This window comes from Dermacentor andersoni, chromosome 11 (genome assembly GCF_023375885.2).
Source record: "Dermacentor andersoni chromosome 11, qqDerAnde1_hic_scaffold, whole genome shotgun sequence".
Taxonomy (NCBI): Eukaryota; Metazoa; Arthropoda; class Arachnida; order Ixodida; family Ixodidae; genus Dermacentor; species Dermacentor andersoni.
In genome coordinates, this window is record NC_092824.1 from 110,433,060 (window position 1) to 110,445,552 (window position 12,493).

At 42.1% G+C, this 12,493-nt stretch overlaps 1 protein-coding gene across 1 annotated transcript; it reads left to right on the forward strand.

Moving 5' to 3' along the window:
- The first annotated feature begins 1,454 nt into the window (after window positions 1–1,454).
- mRpS35 (mitochondrial ribosomal protein S35) lies at window positions 1,455–10,253 on the forward strand. The gene is made up of 8 exons (XM_050186312.3): window positions 1,455–1,724; window positions 2,684–2,760; window positions 3,596–3,821; window positions 4,661–4,800; window positions 5,898–6,007; window positions 6,752–6,821; window positions 7,804–7,929; window positions 9,859–10,253. Exons 1-8 carry the CDS (start codon window positions 1,577–1,579, stop codon window positions 10,081–10,083), a joined length of 1,122 nt encoding a protein of 373 aa, XP_050042269.1. The 5' UTR covers window positions 1,455–1,576; the 3' UTR covers window positions 10,084–10,253.
- The last annotated feature ends 2,240 nt before the right edge of the window (window positions 10,254–12,493 follow it).

Below are 12,493 nucleotides of genomic sequence, written 5' to 3' on the forward strand. Positions count from 1 at the left end.
GATTCAAGAGGGATGGCTTGCCTACGTAATGATGACAGACGGAAAGTTAAATTGCCAGGAATTTAACGAAAATTGACACCAACGATTCAAGTCGGCATGCGAGGCGGTGGGATATGACACCTCAACGCCAAGAAGCCGAAGAAACTCCTAGCCGACATAGATTACACTGCGTGGTACAGCACGAAACCGGACAAGGGGTTAAGCGGTTTACGTTGTCGATAGCAAAATTCTTTCCTCAACGCGGACATTTCTGGAAGTTCGCTCGGTCAGGTGTTATGTAGTGCGATTGCTTCGTGCTGCTGCAAGCGTGTTGCCGTCGCGAGCGGAGAGGCGTAGCGGAGTGGCAGCAAGTGCACCCGCCGCCCTGACGCTGCCACCGGCTAGCTGTTTCAATGAGCACTGTAAGTGCCCCTCCTGCCACACAACAATAATCGTCATCTGCCTTGATGCGTTTCCTTTCTTTAACGCTGCGAGCCTGGTACTTTCCAGTAACGAACGGCACGCGCGTTATCAGCATGACAAAATCAGCATGACATCATTGTCATGCTGATAACGCGCGTGCTGTTCGTTACTGGAAAGTACCGGGCTCGCAGCGTTAAAGAAAGGAAACGCATCAAGGCAGATGACGATTATGCTGTCATGCTGATAACGCGCGTGCCGTTCGTTACTGGAAAGTACTAGGATCGCAGCGTTAAAGAAAGGAAACGCATCAAGGCAGATGACGATTACCGTTGTGTGGCAGAAGGGACACTTAGAGTGAGGGCTGCCCAACGACTGTCGAAGGAAACTACTTTTGGAGTGCTGCATCGGTATGTGATGCTAACAAAGAATATTTGAATTTTTTTTATTCCCAGAATCGGGCTCCAGACGTTCATTTCTTAGCTTTAGGTGATATAAACTCTTGAAAATAGCTTCTCCTTTGTTGTTGCCGTTCCCCTTCTGATGTAAAGAACGCGGATAATGAAAATTATGAATGTTTTGGAGTTATTGCGTTTGATGCTAACCTGCTATATATTCCGCATTGAAATGAAAGCAAATCACCCAACAAGACGCGATCACCTAGAGTGTACTAGACTCTACGATCACCGCACTGAACTGTAGCAGACAATAACGGCGCCAACACCCCAGCCATATGGATGGATGTTATGAACGTCCCCTTTGGAACGGGGCGGTGGGTCGCGCCACCAAGCCGTTGCAATTATACCGCCTAATGTTCTACCTAGGTTAAAAAAAAGAAAGAAAAAAACCACGCTGAGCTTCCACAACCAAATTTCCTGATCCCCTATTGTGAACTTTGCTATTGTACGTCTCCGTTCTTTCTCTACTTTTCTTCCATCAATCACTCTTACTATATCGCTACAGACGCCAGCGCCCCTTCACCGACAATTTTATTGTAGCAGACAACTAGCGCCGCTTTACAGTAGCGGTGTGACAGCCGTATTGGAGCCTTCTCGCTGGGCAATTCTTACGTCATAGCGGGATTTGTAGTTTCGGCGTGCTTCGCGCGTGTGCGCAACTTTCTCTTGTGGTTTGCTTTTGCTGCAGTGTACTAGTACACTATACTTTTGCAGTCGATATGCCGCCGGCACGTAGCATCGCAGTGCTTCGCGATGTGCATAACTGCGTTAGAATACTTCCGTCCACATCAAACAAGGCACTATGCCGAAGGATGTCGTCCTTCGTGTCTGCTGAAGACAAATCGGACGCGACGAACCTAGAAGAAGGTGAGCAGACTGTCTGATATGCTTTCTGCTGGCCGCCGCCTTCGATCGCCAATATGACCGGCGTTGAGTTCCACAAGGCTGCTGCCTGAGAAAACTTTTCATTCCTTTACAAAGTAAATCAAGGTGGAATACATAGCCGGAGTCGTTGCTTCCGCTCGCCTTGGTAAAGCGAACGATGCTTGCTCCGAGGGAACCGGTCACGCCTATCGGGTATAAAAATATCTGTTTGGTTATCTTTGCATTCTTGGTTTTAATTTCGTTGGATTCCTCACACAATACAGCTTTAACGTTTGCTTTACACTAAGTTACAGCCCACTTCGTGTTGAACGCCTTATACCATGGTACTTTCGTAACATACAAACGCCTAGGCAGGAGCTTAATCTTCGTTATACCGAACGACCACAAAATAAGAGACGCGGAAGGACACAGAACAAGCCCTCAATTACTCAACTGATCTTTGTTGGAAAACATCACTTCAATATATGTGCACGCTTCAGACTCTCAGCATGCGCAAAGTAATGGCCAACGTTCACCGAGTGTAATCAATAAAGAATATTGATCGTAATACGTCAAAGTGAAACATATCGATGTGATCGATATGCTTCATTAGTAAAATTTGGTTTATAGTTCGCCTTTATTGTGCTCACATACTGTGTACCTGTGTGCATTGTCACGTGACGCGTTAGCCCCCCCCCCCCCCCCCCTAAATATCATTGGTAATTGAGCAACCTGTCCTACTTGTTATTCTGTGTACAACATGTACAAAATCTACCAACAACGCACTTTGCCATAAAACTGCCACACAACACTTTGTCTGGCAGATTCATACATGCCCAGCAGCCTGAATTACCGGCAGCTGTAGGACAAGTACAGTGCAAGTTACATTATCGGCATTGCAGAGGAACTCGTGTGACGTGAATCAGTACTGTGCACATTTATTTTTATGCTGTTCTTTGCAGATCGGAAGTTTCGAAAGCTGGATCTCTACAAGCAAAAAGAACCGCCGAAACAAAAACGGCCGGAAATCAAGTTTGATGTGAGCTCATTTTTACTTCATCAATAATTGACAAGTTAAGCATAATTAATTGCGTGTTCATAAACAAAAATCACAGATACTGCTTATTATTGTTTTGCTTACATCAAATGTAACAGCAGCACTGCACATCTTTGTGATGTTACACTCTGCAGTTCCTCTTTGCGTTGGTTCATGAGCTTTGCCAAACTAGTCATGCTCAACATTCATATGGAAATGTATTGGACTACAAATTTGAAACTGTGCATCTGGTTTTTGTAAGGAAATTGTAGACTCATTTTCCTAACGATTTGCCGTACCTCTTAGTGACTTCACATATACTTAATCTACTAATCACAAATGAAGGAACTGGAACAGGCAAAAGTCAAATCATTGTCACATAAAGAACAAATGTTGCTTAGTATAATAAACATTGTGTGATTCATGAAAGTTTAATGTAAAAATTACTTGCACCAGTCAATTCTTTCCTTCGTTTACTGTGTGTGAAAGCATAACTGAAGTGTGCAAGTTAATTGCACTGAATTACAAAGTGCAGAAACATGCGACTCTGCAGAAATATAGTATTTGTACTACGTGGAGTAATCCCGTCTGATATTGACGTTAACAAATAGAATGCCAATGCTCATGATTAGTTTCACCATGTGCCTTACAATTATGATTTCTATCAAGTTGCCGACATGGTTAGGTGTTTGCAACACAACAATGCCAAACAGCAGCATAGATGTGTACCACTGCGATTCGCTATAGGCCTCCAATTGTAGCTAGAAATATTGCACGTACACACACGTGGCTCCTGCTGCTTGTGTGTTCAGTTCATTGGAACGCTCTCTCTGAACAGGTTCCGCAACCACGTAGCGAGCGCATGCCCGTGGACCAAGACTGGCCGAGCGTGTGGCCCACAGCACAGTCCTTTCGCCCTTCAGTGGTGCCGCTGCCGCTGCGTCAGGGTTACCGTCAGAAGGGGGCACCACCGGGCAAGTATGCCAACTTGGAGCTCATGAAAGTGCCAAACTTCCTTCACCTGACACCCGCTCATCTCTCCAAGCATGCCAAGGTCCTCCGGCGTGAGTATGCCTCACCTGACAATTCCAAACCTTCTCAAAGTCATGTTTCACATGTAGCAGGCAACACTATGAAGGCTAAAGAAAGGCTTCTCCAACTGCTTGCATTCATGACCAAAAAAATGTCCATCACACACTGAAGGAAAATATAGTCATGTAACAATGTCTCATACTTCTATGTTGCAAAATATGATGTATTTATTACATGAAAGATGTTGCAGATTTTAACCTGTCCACCACCAAACAAGCCGAGTGGCGCATTTTTTTAAGGGAAGGTGGGCTGTCCATTATGGAAGCAGATAAGGAAGGCAGCTTTATTGTCATGCTGGAAGGCATGTTTGAAGATAAGGCCCAACAAGCTGTTCTAAAGCACTTCAAGCCTGTTGATTTCTGTGCCAAGTTTCAAAGGAAACACCCTGTAGACACCCTGTATACTAGCGAAACAGAAAATTTCGAGCATAAAGCAGTATATTAATGATCTAAGAAAGAAAAGAATCAGATCGAACATTCTAGTAAAACATACGGAAGATAAGAGGAGCCCAATTGACTGAGATAATGCAGATGTGCTGAAAAGGGAAATAAACTTGGCTTCTAGACATCACCTGGAATCACTGATCATTCAAACTACAGAATGCATGCTTTATCGAAATGATAGAACTTTTCCTCACATACATGCTCATTGTTTATGTCATGTCTTGAAACCCATATAGCTTTGTTTATTGTGCTCTCGATTTCATTGAGAGCATTCCCCATCAAAAGAGCCAAAATATGTTTCCTTCATTTTTTAATTTTTTTCCTGTGGTTGGCATCCTTTTTAGTTATCGTAAATTATCTTCGCACAGAATTTTGCACCCCATGGCCAGCTGGTCTGGAGACTGATGAAAAGTGTGAAGAACATTTCCCAGTGGAAGTGATTGACAGTGACTACTGCCATGCTAGCCCGTCGATCAGAGACCCCAGGTCCAGGATTGTTACGCTGAGGGTATGACACAGCATGCATTTATCTATCATGCCTTTTTGCATTTTCACTCACTTAGACTCCTGGAGTCCTGTTCACCCCTCCCTCTTTCTGACATGTTCAGATTTTGGTCCTTAATGTGCTGTTGTGCATTTTGCATGAAAATCTTCAACGATAGAGGAAAGTTGCTGCGCTTTTGATTCAAAGAATGGGAATTATGATGTTTCTTGTGTAAGCTGACAAAATAAAGAGAAAGAAAAAAAAAAGACATTTGATGCATTACCATCTAGTACACGTCATGCTGGACACTAATAAAAAAACCAACCACTGCAATTTCAGAGCATATACAGCAAAAACAGCAGATTTTGCTAAGTATGCTGCTATAATGGCCATCTCAAACACAAGCACATATCTTTTAGCACATAAAATGGCATAAGCAAAAGCATGACAATTCATGTTACCTTTCCAATGAGAGGAGTTTTTGGTTGCTAATGAAAGATGACCATTGTTACAATTTGGGCCTCTTCGTATGCCATTATTAAGATGTGCAGTTCCTTGGCTGTTTCTGTAACACTCTGTATATCTCTACCATGTGGGAAGCAGTACATAGGTCACACAGGTCACTGTATCAATGACAACCTCAGATAACATGGAGATCACATTAAGAATGCACGTGATGGCTGGCTCGTGCATAATTGCAACAGCTGTGATTATAAGCAGTCATGTAATGCATGTATCTTTGTAAGCAAGGACCACAGCAGGCTGACACGCAAAATGATTGAAGCTGATTTGATTTTAAGACTTCGGTCAGACTGTGTTTTTTGTGATAAAGAGTTTGAATTCCTTAGAAGGCCATGCAAGCATGCATGTGACATGTGGTTGTGGAAATATATATCTAAATAGCTATTCCTATGAATAAAATTCTGTTGGAAGGTAGCACTCTGTCTTGACTATTCCTTTTTCTTCCCCATGTACTTGTGCTACAAACATCTTAGTAACAAAAGGCGCATATGAAATTCGGCTTTGTTATAGGCATTGCAATGTACCATATCTCAATGCGTTCATGACATACTTCTGGACATCCATTGTGCACCTTCTTTACATATATTGTGCCTCTTCAGGTAAAACTGTCAAACTTGGAGCTTGACTATCATGCAAGAGATAAGCTCCTTCGGTTGGCTGGTGACCGCTATGACCCTGCTACTGATGTCCTCACTATTGTCACCGACAGGCAAGTCACATAGGCTTGAAACTGCTTGATTTCTTACGTGGTACACATTTCTGGATGTGTCAACAGCAACATTACTAATTTTCCATCTGCTGTCATTACAGTGACAAGCTGTTTCAGTTTACTAAAGGCACATTTAGCTGGCAGTCGCAGAGCGCTCTGGCAGTGTTTCAAGGAGCATGTAAAACAGCAGCTAAGCTTCACTGTGAACACAAGTGGGCTGAAATGGCAATAATGAAGCATGACTAACACTATTTGACCCGCTTATTCCTTCAATACATTCCTAAAGCAGTCTTGTATGGCCTGACTGGCACTAGCAAAGTAGTCAAACAGCTAGCCAAATATGCCATAAGCTACACTTTACTTTGCAGTCATTTAAGCCATTGTTGATTGTGTACAGGAAGGCACCCACAGTTTCACACTGACATCCTCGTACTGGGGATGAACACACACAGAAATTGGCTGTCCGAGTTTTAATGCATTGCCAGCATGTGGCACTTATGTGTCTACAACTGCAGACATGCAGCAGACGTCTGCGTAAGAGGAAAGCAAATCTGCAGGAGTCTTGCAGATGTGCTCTGCTTCTAACTGCAGCCAAAATTATCACTGCATGAAAAATTGTGATATCTGTATTTCGCAAAGCCATTTTTGACCGCGCTTATACTATATTATGTGCCAACATAGCTGTTTCCATTTCGTGCATTTCTTTTGTTTGTTTTTTTTACCATCCTTTTTGCTGTGCCTTAGGTGTCCACTGAAGAAACAGAACTATGACTATGCCCATTACCTTCTTACTGCTGTGTACCACGAATCTTGGGTGAGTGTATATAATCTTGTGATTTGTCATGTCCATCATTTTTAAAATATAGTTTTAGCTTGTTTGTGAGCTTATTACTGTTTATAGATTGCCAGGTTACTGGAGCCATGAATGGCATTAGCAATGCTGGCAGTGATAACTTGTGACACTTTGTCCAACTGCAATGTATTCGAAACATTTTTGTGTTGTTTGAGTGTTACTATTGAAGGAAAATCATGAAAGGGCTGCGTGTTAATGATTACGTCTCTACTGACCCTTTACATCAGAGTATGATAGCTCAGTGCAGTATTAGCTTTGTGTGCTCTCTGATTAAAACTGTGCATCACAATATGTTCCTGCCAAAAACTTCTCCGATAACCTGATATTCCTGAAATGGTAATATGTTTAGGGACAAGCTAAATCTCCGGTATTTTAAACTAGTTCATCACACATGGTAGACCAAGCTATGGAGCACATCAGCACCACTGTTTGCGAGAAAGCACTGTGCCTACTGGCAGCACGACCACTACAGCCCTAAAAGGAATAAACTTTTTGTGCCTGACTGAAGCAGGTGTGCATGTGCAAATCCTTTATTAGATCATGTTTCAACTCGCCCAAGTAATGCCAATATATGTCTTACTTAAACTTCTAAATTGTATAAATGCCACAGTAGAAGCATGGTGTTGTTTTAATATTGGTAGAAATATAGTAGTGGCATCAGTGTAGGACATAACTGCATTGATGCACTCCTAATACTGTTTAGTGCAAAATTGTTCCTTGAAGAAGTCATTCACATTTGTATGCATTTTCATACCGAGAGGAAGAAACATGACACAAATGTAACGCAAATGCAAAGGCTTATCTCTGAAGTTGTTCAAGTAATGTGGAACCATTCAGAGCCTATGAAATGTGAAACGCCTAACAAGGACTTTGATGCTTACACCAGAGGCTATGTTACTTGCTCGCATGATCAACTCAAAGCCCCCTCCTCTTTCAAACCCAGAACACAGAGCCTTGGGAAGCAGACAAGGCCGAGTCTGACATGGAGTGCTTCTTTTGGGAGAAGAGCCGGTCAGAAACTAATGCAGTTGGTTTTGTCAGACGTATGCAGCAGTCACTGGCTGGCCAGGTAAGGCTCTTGTCATCATTAGCCAGAACATGCAACCATAGCAAGTCACTTGTCATGTGCAGCAGCAAAACAGTGGGAACTTATTTTTCTATTGCTAATACAGTAGAACCGGGTTTAATGAAGTTACATCCAACACGAAAATGCCTTCATTATATACGATATGCATTATGAGCATATATTCATTACACATGTTAATATCAGCAAGAAACATCTCAAATTTGTTTTGCTATATCCAATAATTCATTATATTGAGGTGCAACTACAAGCGCAAGATTAGGTTCCTGATACCAAGCTTATTCATCCTTCTAAAACAACAGTTCATGCATCACAGGTTGTACTGCCCTTAACTGTACAGCATTTAATGCAAGATGTGCAACACACAACAACAGTGGGAAGACGCATCCAGCACTCTTGCTGTATTTTATGGACACCGTCATCATACCTAGCCTAATTACTACATGATGCCACAACAATGTCGGTGTTGTAATTTTGAAACATAAAACTTTAATGTCAAGTTAAGTTACAGTGGACTCTGAATAAATTAAGCTCACTTAAACAGAAATGCTGGATAAGCAGGATAGGGGTACCACTTTGGTTCACTACCCATAAAAACAATGCTAAGAAACTTATTAAATGGAATGCTTCTTTTTTTGAACTCCGTTAAATGAAACTGAAACCGACAATGCACCTTCCTTATCAGCCGCTGTACCTCATATGAACAGAAGTAGTTCTACAAACATGTCAATTGGTTATGCCAAATAGTAAAAAAAATCCAATCCACCGGCCAGTTGCACTGTCATGCTGTTAGTAGCTGCTTTGCGGCGTTCATGTTGCCAATTTTCTGCCTTCCTTGGTGCATCGTGATGGTGACAGTTGAACAAATGCCTTGAGTGAAGGAAGCTGTACTATCCCCCACCACAAAGCAGTGAAACTATACGCTTAACACTTCTAAAATAAAACAACTTTGTGATTCTTGCGTCCTTTACAGACAAAACTCTTTTTCTATCCCTTTGCTAAATGTTGTCCTTGTATGTGCAAAAAGCGTGTGGTAGCATTTTTGCAACTTTAAAGAATTTGTGCCACTACTACTCTTTAGTGTGCACTTTGATGAGGGGCCTTAGCTTACTGGCATACACAGTATAATATCCCATGTCTTGCTGAAGAAAGATTTCCCCATCAACGGGAAGCTTTAGCTTGGGCGCTCCCATCTAAATGCATGGAAAAGGAGAAATTTATTTTACGCAGCAGCAACTGCACCAAATTTGATTAGGCTTATTATATTTTTTTAAATGTTAAAATATAGGGACTGTAAAAAGCGAAGTTTTTATTTAGACTGTCAAAAAAAAAAGTTGAATATTGCAAAATTGGGAGAAAAAAAAAAGAACTCTGGTGTCAAGTTTAGAACTCCGTACCTCGGCAATCAAAAACTATATAGCTATTTTGCCAACTGCACCTAATAATACATCTAAAGCAGACAAAATTGATGTGCTATACTCTGCTCCGATATATATACCACTAATTTGTGAGTAGGACTTTTGCAAAACCCTCATAAACAGTATAACAATTTCAGGCAAGCTGTAAATTCATGTATCAAATTTGCCACCGTTAGGTGCTCTAACAGATGCATTTACAGAACTGCAGTATCTGTGTCGGTGCTGGGTCATGGATTTATTAACTTCGTGCTTCAATTACATTAATCCTTATTGCAAAATTCTATGCCCTGAATAAAAAGTCTGCTTCCTACACTAACTATAACTTAACTTTCTCAAATGTAACAAGTTTCATCAAATCAGTTACGTAGCTGTCTTATAAAAGCATTTCTGCATTCTTACACATACAATTCGAATGGGGAAATTGGAGTTGGCTGCGAGCTAAACCTTCCTCGTGAATGTTTCAGACTTGCAGCAGAACAGTGTTTCTCTTTTACAGGAGGAAATTACCCACCCCCATGTGCAGCACCTGCCACCGGAATGCACAGATGACGACGTAAAGGGTGTCACTCAAGTGAAGGACTACGCGGAGGCTGTGTGTGAGATTCACAACGGAGGAGAAAGCCTGCAGTCGTGGGACAAATACAAACGCTCTGTGTGTTCGCTGTTAGGCTTAAAGCACACCGAGCTCAGCCCACTGGCAGGAGAAGTGCATGCATCGTGAGCTGTGTGTGTGGACATTTCAATCAAATGTGGCTGCAAGGCTTTCAAATGGCATAGTAAAGGAGCTGCACTCCAAAAGATCCAGTGCTCAGTATCCGAGGTCAGCTCTCAAAAAACTGTGTGAGCACTGCTGCTTGTCAATGTAGAATAATAAAATATTTTGAGTTGTTACGTTTCTTGTCAAGAATTGGCTGGTTTTCTGAAACACTTGCATGGCCCTTAAAGGAGTACTAAAAATGACATTTTAAGCTTTTCATTATTTACATGAAATGAAGGCCAAGGACACCCGAGACCCTAGAAAAAATACTTGCATTTCTTGGAGCATCCTAAGTGATCTGCTCCAACTATTCAACGAACCAGTTTTGATTTCGTTCCTTATAAGGTTTATGTGTCATGATGCAGGAGGTGGACTTGTGGGAGCAGGACGCTGCAATGTTTTGACACTCACTCCTGCTCGCACAGTAGTCTATGTTGCTACTCACTGCATAGCCCAGATGCAGCGGTATAACAGCACTAGATTAGTAATAGTAGTACTTAGCAAAGTATGTATGGAACTCTGATGCTTGCGATTACATATTCAATATGGAGGTCCAATACCTTCGTACAAAAAAAAAAAAAATCAAGAAGGTGGAAAGGTCATTTGCTGTTGCTGCTACTTTCACTCTACTTTTTAATAGTTGCATCCAGAAGCAAACTCATGTCTACAAGAGTGCTAATTTGGGCTATTTGATCGAACATCGTCATATTGGACAAACAGCGCAGACAAGTGGAACTTAAGGAAGACGGCAACAGGGCCGCTGTTCTTTCCTTTCCTGCACCCACACACAGCGCCCATGTTGTCTTCCGTAGGTCCTGTATGTTCAATATGTCAAGCCTACAACTAATTAAACTGCACAAATGCTTGCTGACAAGTACACTCCACAGAATGTGCATATCAACTCCAAAGCACCAATATGCCGTCTTTGGACGCACTGAATAAAATTCAAACGTTGTCAGCTTCGTATAAATCTGCAGTGTCTCCACTAATAATTAGGATGCTTTGTAGTCTGAAAAGTTGAATGATTAGCGAAAAATTCATGTGTATCTCGCTTATTGGGAAGAAGCATGCTTTCATCCCTCTGCACATGTAATTAAAAGCTGTGCTGAAAGATATTTGTGTGAGCCGTTCATCATCATCATCATCAGCCTAGTTACGCCCACTGCAGGACAAAGGCCTCTCCCATACTTCTCCAACTACCCCGGTCATGTACTAATTGTGGCCATGTTGTCCCTGCAAACGTCTTAATGTCATCCGCCCACCTAACTTTCTGCCGCCCCCTACTACGCTTCCCTTCCCTTGGAATCCAGTCCGTAACCCTTAATGACCATCGGTTATCTTCCCTCCTCATTACATGTCCGGCCCATGCCCATTTCTTTTTCTTGATTTCAACTAAGATGTCATTTACCCGCGTTTGTTCCCTCACCCAATCTGCTCTTTTCTTATCCCTTAACGTTACACCTATCATTCTTCTTTCCATAGCTCGTTGCATCGTCCTCAATTTCAGCAGAACCCTTTTCGTAATCCTCCAGGTTTCTGCCCCGTAGGTGAGTACTGGTAAGACACAGCTGTTATACACTTTCCTCTTGAGGGATAGTGGCAACCTGCTGTTCATGATTTGAGAATGCCTGCCAAACGCACCCCAGCCCATTCTTATTCTTCTGGTTATTTCAGTCTCATGATCCGGATCCGCGGCCACCTGGCTGCCCTAAGTCGATGTATTCCATTACCACTACCAGTGCCTCGCTACCTATCGTAAACTGCTGTTCTCTTCCGAGACTATTAAACATTACTTTAGTTTTCTGTAGATTAATTTTCAGACCCACCCTTCTGCTTTGCCTCTCCAGGTCAGTGAGCATGCATTGCAATTGGTCTCCTGAGTTACTAAGCAAGGCAATATCATCTGGAATCGCAAGTTGCTAAGGTATTCTCCATCAACTTTTATCCCCAATTCTTCCCACTCCAGGTCTCTGAATACCTCCTGTAAACATGCTGTGAATAGCATTGGAGATATCGTATCTCCCTGTCTGACGCCTTTCTTTATTGGGATTTTGTTGCTTTCTTTGTGGAGGATTACGGTGGCTGTGGAACCGCTATAGATAGCTTCCAGTATCTTTACATATGGCTCATCTACACCCTGATTCCGTAGTGCCTTCATGACTGCTGAGGTTTCGACTGAATCAAATGCTTTTTCGTAATCAATGAAGGCTATATATAAGGGTTGGTTATATTCAAGTAGTGTTAAAGAGAAAAATTTAAAACATGGTTGCTCTTTATGGCATGTTGAGCACATGTACTGCAAATCTTATCAAACATTACTACTATACTTTCTTTTGCCCAAAATAACACAAATGACTCGGAAGCATCCGCGAAG

What these genes read in the sequence shown, in the direction of transcription:
- mRpS35 (XM_050186312.3), top strand. Translation starts at nt 1,577, where the DNA reads ATGCCGCCGGCACGTAGCATCGCAGTGCTTCGCGATGTGCATAACTGC. An exon ending in CGCGACGAACCTAGAAGAAG is followed by an intron (nt 1,725 to 2,683) that starts GTGAGCAGACTG and finishes TGTTCTTTGCAG; the next exon opens with ATCGGAAGTTTCGAAAGCTG. An exon ending in AGCAGTCACTGGCTGGCCAG is followed by an intron (nt 7,930 to 9,858) that starts GTAAGGCTCTTG and finishes TCTCTTTTACAG; the next exon opens with GAGGAAATTACCCACCCCCA.